The sequence below is a fragment of the Physella acuta genome, unplaced genomic scaffold, assembly GCF_028476545.2.
Source record: "Physella acuta isolate Inbredline_101_S28 unplaced genomic scaffold, ASM2847654v3 ptg000430l, whole genome shotgun sequence".
In the NCBI taxonomy this organism is placed as follows: domain Eukaryota; kingdom Metazoa; phylum Mollusca; class Gastropoda; family Physidae; genus Physella; species Physella acuta.
The window spans coordinates 162,159-180,471 of NW_026731949.1; the positions used below are offsets into that span (position 1 = coordinate 162,159).

General features: G+C 37.9%; 2 protein-coding genes and 1 non-coding gene across 3 annotated transcripts in view; 1 reads left to right on the forward strand and 2 right to left on the reverse strand.

The window, feature by feature from the left end:
• Nucleotides 1-4,956, reverse strand: part of LOC131942878 (ubiquitin-like modifier-activating enzyme 5) — a 28,910-nt gene extending 23,954 nt beyond the window's left edge. Inside the window, exon 1 of the mRNA XM_059302840.1 lies at nt 4,659-4,956. Within this exon, the coding sequence (XP_059158823.1) occupies nt 4,659-4,810 (152 nt within the window). The 5' untranslated portion in view covers nt 4,811-4,956. The remainder of the gene's footprint in view (nt 1-4,658) is intronic.
• Nucleotides 4,957-5,331: 375 nt separating this feature from the next.
• On the forward strand, nt 5,332-5,403 carry Trnap-ugg (transfer RNA proline (anticodon UGG)). The gene has a single exon. It is a non-coding gene; the product is annotated as a tRNA-Pro (tRNA).
• A 4,076-nt stretch (nt 5,404-9,479) lies between these two features.
• On the reverse strand, nt 9,480-15,807 carry LOC131942866 (uncharacterized). The gene is made up of 6 exons (XM_059302826.1): nt 15,766-15,807; nt 13,389-13,459; nt 12,477-12,667; nt 11,900-12,002; nt 11,024-11,131; nt 9,480-9,671 (listed from the first exon to the last, which is right to left on the reverse strand). Exons 1-6 carry the CDS (start codon nt 15,805-15,807, stop codon nt 9,485-9,487), a joined length of 702 nt encoding a protein of 233 aa, XP_059158809.1. The 3' UTR covers nt 9,480-9,484.
• Between the last annotated feature and the right edge of the window lie 2,506 nt (nt 15,808-18,313).

The following is an 18,313-nucleotide window of genomic DNA, read 5'->3' on the forward strand; positions in this document are numbered from 1 at the left end:
TGTTACCGATGTTTGATGACTCTTCCGAAAATAGGTGAGTTGGTAATAATGGTAGTAGCTTACTCTCATCCAGTTTTATGGTTAAATTAGGGTTAGCCGTATGGTAGGACTAGGTAGGGGTTAGGATTGACATCCGCAAGTCCGTTGTCTATTTATTTAGTTAGGCTAACTACCTTACACCCCCTTGACACTGGTATAAGAAATACACCAGCCTAAGTATTTTCATTAACAAAAACTAATAAATGCTAAATGTGTTGAAGACTCCCCCCCCCCCCCACCCCAACATGGACTTCTTATAAAGTAGGCCAAAACTTTTCAGCCTTTTTTCATACATACATACTACTATAGGCCTAAACTTTGGTAAAACCTTAGTTTAGCGTCGGTTATTATTCCGGAATGGTATAGCAGTAAAAAAACAGTAAAACAATGACAAAGTCTGTCACATTGTTCCGGAATCCACCCGAAGTACCGTAAACCATACTTTAATTGCCGTCATCTTTTATTTTTAATATAAAAAAAAAAGTTTCCCTTTCAAACCTGACGGTCTATGGGGCAAGTGAAATAGAGTTCACTTGTTTCTGTGACCTCGGCATATGAAGAGATAGTGTGGTCAGCACTATGCCCAGCCGCCTTTACTTTCCCTAACGTGAGTTAGGTACCCATCAGAGTTGGGTGGACTCAGGGACGGTCTACTGACTTGAACCCAGATTCGAACTCGAGACTTACGGGTTAGCAGTCCAGCTCTCTACCGCTAGACCACTCCGTCCCATTGTATTTTTAATATACTGCTTTATTAATCATTTTGTATAACTAGTTATTGTTAAGTGTTTCAGCTAAATATTTCTGCTACTTAACATTGTTTAACAGGATTGGTACGCAGTCTGGAAAAAGTCTTGATTTAGAAAAGTGAATTTCAGACTTTAAAAAGTCTGGATGGGTCTACACTGTGCTATAACGTTTTTCGCTGGATCGCAGAAGAAACCCGATTTCTCAGTTACTACGTCATTGAAGGACCTGTCTTTTTTTGTTGTGGTTGGGTGACTGACCGTGTAAATGTGTTAAAAGTATTTAAAATTGTTAGTTAATGAAAGAATGATCAGCCATACAAATTTCGACCTCTTTTTTACTTTCTTGTATATACAAAGAGAAAGTCTTGTAATCATCCAAAAAAAAAAAAAAAATCGAGATTCTTACAAATCTCGACATTTTACACCTCACTGATACGGAAAAACATAATTTTGCAATCTTGTCAGTATGTGTGTAAACACGATAAGTTGAGTACTGTTACAGCTGGTTGATGAAATTTCATATATAAGTATTTTATCAAAATTGTAGATCCGTATAAACTTTTGAGCAATTTCCGATAACCGGAAGTGGTACTTTTTTCACTTTGAACTTTTCAAAAGCCTATAACTTGAGTACTATTTCAGATAGATAAATGAAATTTCACAAGTAAGTAAAAGATCTAATTCTCTGCCTTCTATCAAATTTTGAGTAATTTCCGTCGACAGGAAATAGTAATTTACGCTATTTCCGATTTCTCTAAAAACTAATGTAAATTTATAAAGTACTAATAATATTGAGCACTATTATGCACAATTAATTTGGCGTTCACTTGGTGTGCAATTCTTTGCAACCAGCTAGATCCAATTATTAGGCCTAATTAATGGTCGTAAATCAGCTGCAAGCCAAAAACATTAAACAAATTATTACATTTGATTTTATTATTTATATAAGCTAGGCCTAGCCTATATTTTTTTATTTTTTAGATCTAGGCCTACTAATTTTTTTTTAAATCTAAATTCTATATTTATTTCTGTTTCATGTTGTCGATAAAACTTAAAAAATAAAAACATTAATTTACTACAATCGACTTTCACTTTTTTATATTTCATTTTCAATGGTCGAATAAATAATAAACCTAAACTCAAGAAACATTGGGTGTTGGGAAATTGTGAGACGCAAAAAGCGAAATGGCGAGGCGGGAAAATGCAAGACATACCTGCGGAATTGAGGGTAAATAGCGAGACACCTTTTGCGAAAAAAAAGTTTTTTTTCATGCTTTTATTCATCTTTATTTATTTAAATTATTTTTTTTTTGTTTTAAAATAAACAAGCATGTAGGCATACCCTTTAACACGAATGTTTTATGTTGTTATTTTTTATCTAGATTTTATTATATATATAGATACAAAGAAGATAGATGGATCTATATCTAGATCTATCTATTAAAAAATCCTAACATCGTTGCTGTGCTACTGACATCGCCCGCTCTCGTTAGCGAGAGGAAAATCCCGTCTCAGTCGACATTAATTTTAAAAATCTAGCCCGCACATGTTTATACAAACGAGATCTGGGTCATTGTGAATTGGTATAATCTTGTCAGCAGCAGATATATTCTGCAACATGTATTCATGGATTGTTGTACTTGCAAAAAGTGTAAAAGTATAAACAATTCTAAAAAGTGTAATTATTTTTTATTAAGTAATTTTAATTACAAACAAAATCTTTTGAAACAGTCCTAGCATTACGCAAACACACCTCGTCACACCATCTTTCACACATAGTACATCCAACCCAGTTCATTAGACTCCCATTTATACTGTGCTAACACAGAACACGAATATGAACAGAATGGAAAAAAAATGTGCGTTTATAGATAATCTGAATAAAGTCCGCTATCGACAAAACTACCATTTAATAGCTAAAAGGGGTCATCCATAAATGACGTACATCACGCTTTTTTTGATGATTATTACGCCCCCTCCCCCCTGTCACACATTTTCACAAAAATCTAGACCCCCCCACTAAAATGACGTCACACCTCAGCCTACAACCCCCTTCAAAATTGCAGTTGAATTTTTTTTTAAAACATCGATATTTTCACAAAATTGTGTCTAATTTCTGTCAGAATAGAGTATTTTAATCAATTCCTATTACAATTTATTAAAACAGTTTTCTAAAACGCGAAATACCGTCTAAAATTCTTTTATCACACATTTCTATGCAACAATACAAAATATGTTTGCGGCGGCAGCGGATTCGGGCACGGTGATCTTCAAAGACGGTAAATTAGGCAGCCTCGGCGTTCAACACAAAAGAAAGAAGTTGATCTATCGTCTGCCGTATTTCGGGCGGTTTCGAACAAGTTGGTATTTTAAGTCGACACAAAAGATGGGAGCAGTTCACAAATCATCAGTGAGTATGTTTAGCGACGGAAAAATCTGAAGTTTTAACAATGTAAATGAAACGTCTTTGAAGTCTGCACCAAATACCACTGTAAATCGAGTGCGCTAAATTTTTCCCAGAAATCTTCGCATTTTAACACCACCCAGCGTAAGTATCGGGTTGTGGTAATATGCAAGACAAAATGTCACGTGACCGACCATTTTCGCGCCCTTCTCGCATTTTCCCGCCTCGCCACTTTGCAATTTCCCTACACCCACATACAATAAGCCTGAATAAGCCTACCCTACCCCATAATTTCCGACGTGGTTAAACTAAGGTTTTACCTAGAGTAAAGTTCCACGCGCGGTTAAAACACCGGTGCGATCATCGCCTGTTTATCGCTTCGTACAATATTTGTTTTGATGTTTTATACGAAACTACCGATATCTGCTGTAAACCTGTCCATTTCTAAATATATCCAGGTCAAATTCTTTTGTTTTTCTCCTTCTGGAAGTCGAGTTTTTAAATTTTAAAGTTTCGAGGTATGACGTCGTAGGCGGTTCTAGTTCCCCCTATGAAAAACACTAGGTCCCGGATGAGATGAATAAAACCAACCAATCAAAGCTTTTTATAACTAGGTTAACTATAAATAGCTTCTACAATATATGCGGGACACTGTACATACGATAGATAAGGCTAATAAAGCAACCTGATAGGTAAATAGGGGTGGCCGCAGCTTGGGTGTCGATTACGGTGGTTTCACATCGCTGCGTAACCAACGACTTGAGCTAGACTAGCCTAGTTCTAGATGCTCTATATTTCAAACTAAGCCTAGAATCTGTATACTTTCTATTTTTTTCTGCTGTTTTAAATTATTTCGATCATCTACTTATTCTAAATCTAGTTTGTGTCTCTACATACAAGCATATCTAAGCAAATGTTACGTTATGTCTTTTAGTGGTTGTTACGTCCCTTTGTTATGATTATTATAGTTGCGTCCCTTGAGTCATCACTGGGTCAACTTTTAATGTCTTTAATTAATTTAATTAACATGTTTTTAATTATTATTTTTGCAATCTATTAATTAATAATACAATCAACAACACGTTTAAGTGTGTAAAATATTTATTTCAATTATTAAAATTGGATCAAAACGTATACAATACGCTCGTTGGCAAGCAGGTTCTTGCGTACGCAGGCAAAAAAAAAAGGGAAAAAAAATATCGCAAGGAGGGACGTCACTAAAACATGAATATCTTAAATACTATGCGTAGGAATACAAAATGACTCATACATATTACAGTAGAATGGCAGCGGAGTAATACAGTGCTTTCGGTTTGTTTCTGTGTGAAACGGTTATAAAATAGCGCCCGATGAAAATCGGGAATTTGGAATTTTCCGCTATGTGTGACCGCGCGTGGAACTTTACTCTAGATCTAAACTTTTACTTTATTTTACTTAGCCCTGACTATTATTGGCCTTTCGCTCACCTATAAGGATTTGAGTCGACAACCTCTGCACTCATTTCTGAGATAGGCTGTCGTTTGATTACATCGGTCATTTCATGAACCTTTCTGGTTTCTCTTTCGAGTTTCTCCCTCAGCTCAGCAATCGTTTGTTGAAGTTCTCCAATCGATGCCATTCTAATAAGTTTTTAAAATTGATCCAAGGGTTTTAGTATTAAATATAGTCTATATCTGTATGTAGGAATAAGCAGCAAATGTAAATTTATGCGTGTTTATAACGTTTACTAAATAAAATGCGGGGCTCTTACTTTTACTGTTATAACAAGTAGGCCTAATATGACACGCAAACATATGGATAAAAAAAAATTGAAAACAAGCAAAGTAGGTTAAATAAAACTAGATCAACCATCTTACTTAATAAATAAGCTTATAAATAAGCTTATATAATTGTTGTAATTTTAGAGATACAATTTTTAGTTAACATTTTCTACTATAATTTTATTCTTTAATGGAATAAATTTGAAAACAATCGAAATAATTAATAGTTTATTTTTAAGAATATTCAACAATAATAATAAAAACAATAACAAAAGCAAACTGGCAAGTTTTATACATTTTAAACTGCTATGACTACAAATAAAAACCTACAACTTCGTAGGTATTAGAATAAAAATTTAAATGTGATCGCTTGTACAACGGCTCGTTGGTCTAGGGGTATGATTCTCGCTTTGGGTGCGAGAGGTCCCGGGTTCAAATCCCGGACGAGCCCAAGCTTTTTATCTAGGTGCAAAAAAAATATATTTTAAGCTTGGTACTAATTCTAGTGTATGTGTTATTCCTGCTCAGCGATATAAATGTAAATCTGTAATCAAATTTCAATTTTTAAAAAAGCTTGGCCGTAGAATATTAATTTGAGACTTTTAATGATACTACCAAGTGATGAGGGATACTTTAAATAAATGTAAACATTAAATCAGTCCGAGGTGTAGGTGTCACTTGGAAGATACCAGCCCTTTTCAAAAAGTGTCCAAGGTCTATATGCTGGATCATTAGTGAACGTAGCCTTTTGTATCAGGAGTCGTGACTCGTACTGGGGAGGGGGGCTTTTTTCTGTGTCTTGTATAAGACTGTTGTACTGACAGAGTAGAAGATAAGGGGCTAACAAATTAAGCGATACGTTTTGTTATGGATTAGTGATGGTGATGGTGATGGTGTTTCTTGTGCTGTGTGGTTAAAAAAAGTGTGAATCAGACGCGATGTAAACACAGCTGAGATGACTGATGGTACCCACACCGTACCACGTAGGTGAGTAGGCCTGCTTACAATGTAAGTCTACATACATGTACCCCACACTGTACCACGTAGGTGAGTAGGTCTGCTTACAATGTAAGTCTACATACATGTACATAAAGGTGAGTAGGCCTTCTTACAATGTAAGTCTACATACATGTACATAAAGGTGAGTAGGCCCTCTTACAATGTAAGTCTACATACATGTACATAAAGGTGAGTAGGCCTTCTTACAATGTAAGTCTACATACATGTACATAAAGGTGAGTAGGCCTTCTTACAATGTAAGTCTACATACATGTACATAAAGGTGAGTAGGCCTTCTTACAATGTAAGTCTACATACATGTACATAAAGGTGAGTAGGCCTTCTTACAATGTAAGTCTACATACATGTACATAAAGGTGAGTAGGCCTTCTTACAATGTAAGTTTACATACATGTACATAAAGGTGAGTAGGCCTGCTTACAATGTAAGTCTACATACATGTACATAAATGTACCCCCCCCTACACACGTTCAACCCGTTACACAACACTGTTCAAACAGATTTTTAAAAAAGGCAAAATTAGAAAATAATTATTTTATTTTAAAAATACAAAAATGAATAGTTAACATTCTAGTTAAATTATAAGAAAAAAATATGTACATATTAAATTTTAAATAACAATGTGAAATATTATCGACATTAAGCTAGCTGCACTATATTTGCTACATAATATTGCAAATAAGTGATTGCCATCCTTCAGCTGGGCAAGTCGTTTGTACATATTTACAACATCAGCATAGTAACAACATATCATATCAACATATCAACACAAATCATATCAACATATCAACACAAATCATATCAACATATCAACACAAATCATATCAACATATCAACACAAATCATATCAACATATCAACACAAATCATATCAACATATCAACACAAATTCTGCATTGTATGAACACAATATCAGCATTTTAAAAATGTATACTTTTTTTTTAAAGTAGTGCAGAGTTGAGAGGGTTTAAAGGGACAGCACTGCGATTTCCGTTAATTGTTTTTTTTTTCACAATAGTCGGCCAGTATATACCAATAGGTACATGACATTTGTCTAATGTCGCAGCCAGCGGGTTACTGTGGGGAGGGGGAGGGGAATCGGGCTAGAGGACAGAGGGCTGATTGTTTTTATTTAATACAAATAAGAAGCCACGTTTTAAAAAAGGCAGTCAAACAATAGAACATAAAAAGCCCTAAGTTACAATAACATATTTTCATACGGAACAATAAATAAATAAATAATAGAACATAAAAAGCCCTAAGTTACAATAACATATTTTCATACGGAACAATAAATAAATAATTAATAGAACATAAAAAGCCCTAAGTTACAATAACATATTTTCATACGGAACTATAAATAAATAAATAATAGAACATAAAAAGCCCTAAGTTACAATAACATATTTTCATACGGAACAATAAATAAATAGATAAAATAAAATAATATAAATAATATTATATGCCGTCTTTGAGCTTCTGATGAGCAGCGATGTTTAATTTAAAAAAGGAAAATGATGATGGTTAACACACTCAATAATAATATTTTACAAAGAACCGACATTATTCTTATTTCTGGTAGGTCCTGGTGTCATAAGTACTGATGCCCTAAGTCATGATGTCCTAAGTCATGATGTCCTAAGTCATGATGTCCTAAGTCCTGATGTCCTAAGTCATGATGTCCTAACTCGTGGTGTCTTAAGTCCCTATGTCCTTTTGTTCACACAAGCTACGACGGTGGTCCTTGTGAAGTGATACACTTGTAAATTCATGTACACAGTATACTTCAATACCGTGCGTACAACCCCTGTGGTGATGACTAGCATCTTGACCCGTGTATGTACGTGCCCTTAAGGGTAGGGACAAACTTGAAGTTTCTGGCTCAACATCCGTGTTCGTCTGGTTGAGATATCTAGGTCATCAATCGACACGTGTGTTCACCGGATCTTTACCTCACGTGTTGTTGTCACGTGATCTATGTCTGTCTCTGCCATCTGTCATGTCGTCAATCTATTGCTGTAACTGTCAGTGTCAGTGTCATGTCAACAATGTGCCAACTGCTAGCTTTAGATGTTACTGTCGTCTATTTGGTCTGGCAAACTGTTTTATAAATGCTGCTGACAATTTGCCAACTGTCACTGTCATCTGTCAGCTTGGTATGTCAGTTCAAAAAACTAGCTGAGTACCAGCAAATACACAACAAAGTTCAGTAACAAAAACAGTTGACTAAACTGAATTGATCAACCTACAGCTTTACTAGTCAGCTCCAGTGTCCAATAGTTGTCATCAAGTGTTCAACTATTTATACAATACCTAATCAGTGGATAAACCAATCAAACATCTTGGTACAGTACCTAATTAATAAATAAACCAATCAAACATCTTGGTACAGTACCTAATTAATAAATAAACCAATCAAACATCTTGGTACAGTACCTAATCAGTGAATAAATTAACCAAGACATTGACTGGGTTGAATGCTTGGGTAGACTAGAGTGGGTTGGGGGTGGGGCTGTCTATAAGTTGAACCACTTGCACTGGTCTAGGGTGGGTTGGGGGTGGGGCTGTCTATAAGTTGAACCACTTGCACTGGTCTAGGGTGGGTTGGGGGTGGGGCTGTCTATAAGTTGAACCACTTGCACTGGTCTAGGGTGGGTTGGGGGTGGGACTGTCTATAAGTTGTATCACTTGCACTGGTCTAGGGTGGGTTGGGGGTGGGCCTGTCTATAAGTTGAAGCACTTGCACTGGTCTAGGGTGGGTTGGGGGTGGGTTGGGGGTGGGACTGTCAAAAGTTGTATCACTTGCACTGGTCTAGGGTGGGTTGGGGGTGGGTTGGGGGTGGGCCTGTCTATAAGTTGAAGCACTTGCAGACGTCTAGGATGAGTTGAAACACTTGCACACGTCTAGGATGAATTGAACCACTTGCAGACGTCTAGGATGAGTTGAAACACTTGCACACGTCTAGGATGAGTTGAAACACTTGCAGACGTCTAGGATGAGTTGAAACACTTGCACACGTCTAGGATGAATTGAACCACTTGCAGACGTCTAGGATGAATTGAAACACTTGCACACGTCTAGGATGAATTGAAGCACTTGCACACGTCTAGGATGAGTTGAAACACTTGCAGACGTCTAGGATGAGTTGAAACACTTGCACACGTCTAGGATGAGTTGAAACACTTGCACACGTCTAGGATGAGTTGAAACACTTGCACACGTCTAGGATGAGTTGAAACACTTGCACACGTCTAGGATGAGTTGAAACACTTGCACACGTCTAGGATGAATTGAAACACTTGCAGACGTCTAGGATAAATTGAAACACTTGCAGACGTCTAGGATGAATTGAAACACTTGCACACGTCTAGGATGAGTTGAAACACTTGCAGACGTCTAGGATGAATTGAAACACTTGCACACGTCTAGGATGAGTTGAAACACTTGCACACGTCTAGGATGAGTTGAAACACTTGCACACGTCTAGGATGAGTTGAAACACTTGCACACGTCTAGGATGAATTGAAACACTTGCACCAGCCCGGGTATGTGACGAACTCGAGTCTGGCACGACGGTAGACAAGCTGATCCTCCTCGCTGGGGTAGTCGCCATATTGGCCGTCGTCGTCCACCACCACGGCCACCGTCGTGATGTTCTGCTGCTTACAGCGACAGCCGCGCTGACAGCCCTGTACGTGCCTGGGGAGGGGAGGAACGTGATGATGTAGGTGGGGGTGGGGGTGTAGGGGGGGGGGAGGAACATGTTGATGTAGGTGGGGGTGGGGGTGAAGGGGGGTATTGGGGTGGGGGTGTAGGGGGTGTATTGGGGTGGGGGTGTAGGGGCGGAGGAACATGTTGATGTAGGTGGGGGTGGGGGTGTAGGGGGTGTATTGGGGTGGGGGTGTAGGGGGGGGGGAGGAACATGTTGATGTAGGTGGGGGTGGGGTGTAGGGGGGGGAGCAACATGATGATGTAGGTGGGGGTGGTTGTGTTAGGGCGGGGGGGGGGGAGATGTAATGGGGTAAGTCATGGGGGTGGTTGTGTAGGGGGTGTAATTAGGTGAGTCATGGGGGTAGTTGTGAAGGGGGGGTGTAATGGGGTGGTTGAGTAGGGGGGTAATGGGGTGGTTGTGTAGGGGGTGTAATGGGGTGGTTGTGTAGGCGTGCAATTGGGTGAGTCATGGGGTGGTTGTGTGGAGTAGTTCTGCAGAGGGTTGTCAATTAGAAGTAGGTTCATATTGAGTTATGTACTGGTCCTGTAATTGTAATGGTTTTATTATGATAGTGTTTATTTAGTAATTAACGGCCAAGAAATGTTGTGTTAGTGTTGTAATTACATAAAGTAGTAGGTCTAATGTGGGTCTAATGTAGGTCTAATGTAGTTTTCTAGTTGTTAATTAGAAATGTAGTCTACTAAAGTAATATTATCTTAGTTAAGTAATTTAATAAATCAGGTATACAGCGATTGATTGGTTTCCTAACGGTATATATGTTGATGTAGCCGCCCCCACACCTCCCTTTGTTAGATCATATACAAGATCAAATTGATATCTAATACTAATAAACAGTAGATGGTGTGTAGGATGAATCGACTGTTTAACGTTGTCTTTATAGTTGTTGTCATGTGACCTGGTTATTTTATTATAGAGGGTAAAAATACTATTGAAATAAAGACGTATAGAAAAGGGGGGGGGGGTGGGAAGAGGGGGGCACTTTAAAAATATCTCTGTCTAAAAGGTGGGAAACTTTGAAGTGATGGAGGACACGGAAGTGATATTTTCATGAGGTCAAGTGTCACATTGACGTCACAGTCTTAGCAAACCGGATTAAAAACTGTGTGGGTGTGTTCAGTGTGTTCAATGTAACATACTTTAGGCTGTTTTATATTTAAAGCCCCCGCCACTTCCCCTTCCACCCCATGTGTAGGTCAAGACGACTGGCCATACAACATAAACATAATGTCACGTGATCTGTCTCGCCAAATGAACCAATCAACTACCTGCCATACAACAGAAACATAATGTCACGTGATCTGTTTGACCAATCAATTACCTGCAGACGTCCTGGAGAAAAAACTGCTTCCGGGTCTTAAATTGGACCAGCTTGACTCTCTTGTTTGAAGGCGTGTAAAGTGTAGGTGGAGCAGAGTAGTCCTGGTAGCTGCAAGCAAACAATGTATTGCATGTAATCAGAGCGTGTTTATCGTAGTGTTAACATCATTTGTTTCAACATGTCAACCACTACACAATGTTAACATCATTTGTTTCAACATGTCAACCACTACACAATGTTAACATCATTTGTTTTAACATGTCAACCAGTACACAATGTTAACATCATTTGTTTTAACATGTCAACCACTACACAATGTTAACATCATTTGTTTTAACATGTCAACCACTACACAATGTTAACATCATTAGTTTTAACATGGCAATCACTACACAATGTTAACATCATTCCTTTCAACATGTCACATAATCAGTTTCAAAATGTTACATCATCAGTCTCAACATTCATATCATCAATTTCAACATTCACATCACTAGTCTCAACACGTCACATCATCAGTTTCAACATTCACATCATCAGTTTCAACATTCACATCATCAGTTTCAACATTCACATCATCAGTTTCAACATTCACATCATCAGTTTCAACATTCACATCATCAGTTTCAACATTCACATCATCAGTTTCAACATTCACATCATTAGTTTCAACATTCACATCATCAGTTTCAACATTCACATCATTAGTTTCAACATTCACATCATCCGTTTCAACATGTCACCTACTATACAAACATGCGACCTAGAGATGAGTGTACGACCTACAAGTGTACGACCTACAAGTGTACGACCTACATGTGTACGACCTACATGTGTACGACCTAGATATGTGTGTACGTGTACACGTGTACTTACGACTCACAACATCCGTGAAACGTACGTCTGCTCTTGGATTTGACGTCAAAATCGGCCAACCTGCCAACCCTTGGCTCGTCCAGCGATGACGTCAGTGAGGGCCCTGAGGGGGTCAAAGGTCAACAGTTTTATTGGACGTGCCACAAACTGCTAGTAAACAAATTGGACGCTGGGCATTAGCATTGTTGATTTGTCTTTAGTAAACAAATTGGACGCTGGGCATTAGCATTGTTGATTCGTCTTTAGTAAACAAATTGGACGCTAGGCATTAGCATTGTTGATTCGTCTTTAGTAAACATTGGTTCTTTAAAAAAGGGGGAGAGGGGCCTTTTGAAACTTTCAGGAGGAGATAAAAAGGTAAAGATTTTCTATATAATTTTTTATTCTGTATGCAATGGGGTGGGGGTGGGTAGTGTGTAAGCGGTGGACTTGCTCAGTGGGGTTGGGGAGGGGGGTGGTGCTCTAGAAAAGATGCCTAAAATAAACACTGTCGATAAACGTAGCAACACAAGTTTAAATTTCAGCATCCTCAATTCCCAGCCCAACCCCCCTCCCAAGGAAAAAATCCCCGACTTACGGCTGGCACACTGTAAGCTGCAGGTATCGTTGCCGGTCGTGTCAGTCTCCGGCACCTCGTACGGTTCACTGACCACGTCGTTGACGGTCAGGCCGGCCTGGGGCACCTCGCGGAAAAAACTCTGGTACTGGTCCAGCAGGGTATTCTGTCTGGTGCCGCCACGCCTCTGGTAGAAGGGGGGGTCGGGCGTGCTGGGGGAGAGGTGGAAGATATTGGGACGTTAGAACAACGGATGTAACAGGGACAGACAGTCATCGCTCAGATTGATTAGAAAAACATCAAATGGATGGACAATACAGGTACACGTCAAATGGATGGACAGTACAGGTACACAACAAATGGATGGACAATACATGTACACGTCAAATGGATGGACAATACAGGTACACATCAAATGGATGGACAGTACAGGTACACAACAAATGGATGGACAATACATGTACACGTCAAATGGATGGACAATACAGGTACACATCAAATGGATGGACAATACATGTACACATCAAATGGATGGACAATACAGGTACACAACAAATGGATGGACAATACAGGTACACCAAATGGATGGACAATACAGGTACACAACAAATGGATGGACAATACATGTACACATCAAATGGATGGACAGTACAGATACACACCAAATGGATGGACAATACAGGTACACATCAAATGGATGGACAATACAGGTAAACATCAAATGGATGGACACGACAGATAAACATCGAACTCATGCATGATACTTGAGTGTTTTCTTTGTGGTTTAAAAAAAACCCCCAAAAGGTAAATTAATCTATAGTTAAAGTAATTATCCTTTGTGTAAAAGCAACCGATACAACTAGCTAATTATTTAAAATAAAATACCATGTACCAGGTATAATTTATTCAATAATAAAAATGTGTGTCACTTACTAGACTTCTTTGAAAATAGCAAAGGAGAATCCTACAACAGCGGCGAGACCAAGCACAATAGATAAAACAATCTGCGGAGGTAAGAGAAGGAATGTTTACACTTTGTGGTATCACGAGAGTAGTAATCTACAAACTAGTACAACTTACTAGAAGGTAATCAACAAACTAATACAACGTACTAGAAGGTAATCAACAAACTAGTACAACTTACTAGAAGGTAATCAACAAACTAATACAACGTACTAGAAGGTAATCAACAAACTAGTACAACTTACTAGAAGGTAATCAACAAACTAATACAACGTACTAGAAGGTAATCAACAAACTAGTACAACTTACTAGAAGGTAATCAACAAACTAATACAACGTACTAGAAGGTAATCAACAAACTAGTACAACTTACTAGAAGGTAATCAACAAACTAGTACAACTTACTAGAAGGTAATCAACAAACTAATACAACGTACTAGAAGGTAATCAACAAACTAGTACAACTTACTAGAAGGTAATCAACAAACTAGTACAACTTACTAGACAACAAACTAATACAACTTACTAGACAACAAACTAATACAACTTACTAGAAGGTAATCAATAAACTAATACAACTTACTAGAAGGTAATCAATAAACTAGTACAACTTACTAGAAGGTAATCAACAAACTAGTACAACTTACTAGAAGGTAATCAAAAACTAGTACAACTTACTAGAAGATAATCAACAAACTAGTACAACTTACTAGAAGGTAATCAACAAACTAGTACAACTTACTAGAAGGTAATCAACAAACTAGTACAACTTACTAGACAACAAACTAATACAACTTACTAGACAACAAACTAATACAACTTACTAGAAGGTAATCAATAAACTAATACAACTTACTAGAAGGTAATCAATAAACTAGTACAACTTACTAGAAGGTAATCAACAAACTAATACAACTTACTAGAAGGTAATCAACAAACTAGTACAACTTACTAGAAGGTAATCAACAAACTAGTACAACTTACTAGAAGGTAATCAACAAACTAGTACAACGTACTAGAAGGTAATCAACAAACTAGTACAACTTACTAGAAGGTAATCAACAAACTAGTACAACTTACTAGAAGGTAATCAACAAACTAGTACAACTTACTAGAAGGTAATCAACAAACTAGTACAACTTACTAGACAACAAACTAATACAACTTACTAGACAACAAACTAATACAACTTACTAGAAGGTAATCAATAAACTAATACAACTTACTAGAAGGTAATCAATAAACTAGTACAACTTACTAGAAGGTAATCAACAAACTAATACAACTTACTAGAAGGTAATCAACAAACTAGTACAACTTACTAGAAGGTAATCAACAAACTAGTACAACTTACTAGAAGGTAATCAACAAACTAGTACAACTTACTAAATGATAATCAACAAGCTAATACAACTTACTAGAAGGTAATCAACAAACTAATACAACTTACTAAATGATAATCAACAAACTAGTACAACTTACTAGAAGGTAATCAACAAACTAGCACAACTTACTAGACAACAAACTAATACAACTTAATAGACAACAAACTAATACAACTTACTAGAAGGTAATCAATAAACTAATACAACTTACTAGAAGGTAATCAATAAACTAATACAACTTACTAGAAGGTAATCAACAAACTAATACAACTTACTAGAAGGTAATCAACAAACTAATACAACTTACTAGAAGGTAATCAACAAAATAATACAACTTACTAAAAGGTAACCAACAAACTAATACAACTTACAACTTACTAGAAGGTAATCAATAAACTAATACAACTTACTAGAAGGTAATCAACAAACTAATACAACGTACTACAAGGTAATCAACAAACTAATACAACGTACTAGAAGGTAATCAACAAACTAATACAACTTACTAGAAGGTAATCAACAAACTAATACAACTTACTAGAAGGTAATCAACAAACTAATACAACGTACTAGAAGGTAATCAACAAACTAATACAACTTACAACTTACTAGAAGGTAATCAATAAACTAATGCAACTTACTAGACAACAAACTAATACAACTTACTAGAAGGTAATCAATAGACTAATACAACTTACTAGAAGGTAATCAACAAACTAATACAACTTACTAGACAACAAACTAATACAACTTACTAGAAGGTAATCAACAAACTAATACAACTTACTAGAAGGTAATCAACAAACTAATACAATTTACTAGACAAAACTTTAAACGTAAACGTTTAAATATCTATCATAAATATGGGTAGGGGGAGAAATGAGAACAGCAGTGAGGGTACGGGAGAGGCAGAAAGGGGTGGGGGTGGTACCAAGTGGGGTGGGGCGGAGAGGACAACTTACCCAACGTTTCCGTATACAGCAGTGTCTGCTTTTTTCTGGCATGCTGTTTTCACTGTCTGTTGAAATCTGCAATGAAAGTGCCAATGAAGGTTTCAATAAAGGTGTCAATGTTGGACGATGTCAATGAAGGTGTCAATGTTGGATGATGTCAATAAAGGTGTCAATGTTGGATGATGTCACTAAAGGTGTCAAAAAAAGCTACTCACCGTTACAGAATTGCTAGTGTTGTCGTCTTCGTTTGGCATAGTGTTGTCCATGGTGGTCGGAGGTGAAAGGTCGGAGGTGAAAGTTCAGCTATCAAAAGTGGTCGCTACTGAAAGAAATGACAAAAAAGCGATGCAGATATAAAAACATTGCTATGGAGCCTTCACAATGTCATTTTATAATCAGGGGCGTATCTGGTGGCAGCGTGACTCCCCCCCTGTGTCTCCCCCCCCCACCTCACACACGCAGACAATTTGCATACATTACATAAATGATCTCCGGGAAAATTGATCTATGACCTACTTCTACTAACTAGCATTGGGGAAAACTACTTAAGACAGAGTCAATTGAACCAACACAACTGCAAGTGAAAGTCTGATCAATCAGCGTTTTATGAGGAAATTACATTCCACCATAATTAAAGACAAAACTGATGTAGCCTGGCTTAACTTATTCCCCCCCCCCCTCCCCCCAAATCCCCAGGGTACTATGAGCTATGAGCGAGGCTAGGGCAGGGAGTGCGACGCTAAACAATTCAGCATTGAATGTGCTCATGAATCATGGCGTGGCACACACACGCGTCAAGACGACTCGATATGATGCTCGTGGCACACACACGTCAAGATGACTCGATATGATGCTCGTGTCACACACACACGTCAACATGACTCGACATGATTCTCGCTTTATTTGTAGGCGGGGAAAATTTCTCACTTGGAAACTTTGCATGGCGTCAAATCAGAACATTTACCAATACAGTGGCGTAGGCAATGGGAGAGGGGGGGGGGGTTAGTGGGGGTTATAACCCCTCCCATGGACTCACACCCCTATATATATATATATATATATATATATATATATATATATATATATATATATATATGATTTTATACATATGGAAAAAATATTTGAACCCCTCCCATGAACGATTCCAGGCTACGCCACTGTATCAATACAAAATTCCAACAAAGTAATTTATGAGACAATTGCTTAATTAATTAATTAACACAACAATGCCACAACTGGGCATCATGCCCTAACTGGGCAGATGGCCACAAAACCCAGCATGACGTGAAACTGTTTCCAGCTCAGTAGAGTCCCATTACTAGGCGATAGAGTAAAAAAACGAAAGTAAGCTAGTTGAGAGCTTAACACCACAAAGTATCCGTATCAAATAAAGTAAAAAACTAAAGTAAGCCAATTAAAAGCTTAACACCACAGAGTATCCGTATCAAATAAAGGAAAAGTAAAATAAGTAAAATACACACAGAAAAAAACATGACATCAAACTGGTCTCAAGTTTAGCTCAATACAACAGAATATCGGAATAAGCCAAATAAAAAATACACAACACGAAACGGAATCTTTCCTATCGTAATAAATCCCATGACTGTCCAACATACAACACAAACTACATGCTGTCGTCTGTCATCCAACAAAACAATATTTACCGGTGATGTCGGTCGTGTGTGATGTGGTATGTCGCCGTGTCCCACATTTATACCAGCAGACGAGGTATGATGGGGGGATGGGGTGGGGAGGGGGGAAGGGAATCCCCTCAAAAGATGGGAGAGCGGGCAAATCCCGAGTGTAAGTTTAGCCAAGTTTTTTGTCACGGATGTTTTTGTCGTGTCAAGTAGGTCCAGGATGTGGGTGAGTCGTGCTGCTTCATTAGCCGGAAATGTCCGGCCTTTTTTTTAATGGGGCAGATATACAGGTTATAGAAGTGTTTACAGTGCGTGTGTGTGTCGCGTGTATGCGCGAGTGTGTGTGTATGGTGTAGTATGTGTGTACGTGACTGTGTGTGTGCGTGTGTGTGTGTGCGTGTGTCTATGTGAATGTGTGTGTGCGTGTGTGCGTGTGTGTATGTGTGTATGTGTGTGTTTGTTTGCAGGTATTTGTGTGTGTGTGTTGTGTATGTGACTGTGTGTGTATGTTACTGTGTGCGTGTGTGTGTGTGACTGTGTGTTATGACACTTAAACACTTCGATACTTTATACCTACGAAACCATAGCAACAGCCTGCCGCCGTTACTCCCAAATCTAAACGATTCATCAAAACTTACCAAACAAGTACAATATTTTGAACACCCCGTCATTACAAAACTATGTACATCAGGACAGATTTCTAATTCAAAGTAAGAGAAAACGAAACTTACAAGCCCTACAGACATTAGATAACCGTTTAAAATGTTTGAAATTTAAATTTAAAAAAACTTATTTAATCGTTTTCTACATCAATTATGTGGCACCCAAATAAAAAGGCAAAGTGACTGGTAAAAAGCGCCCCGACCTTTCCAACTTAGGGAGGTGGGGTTGCATTTTCACCATCGCGAATAAATATA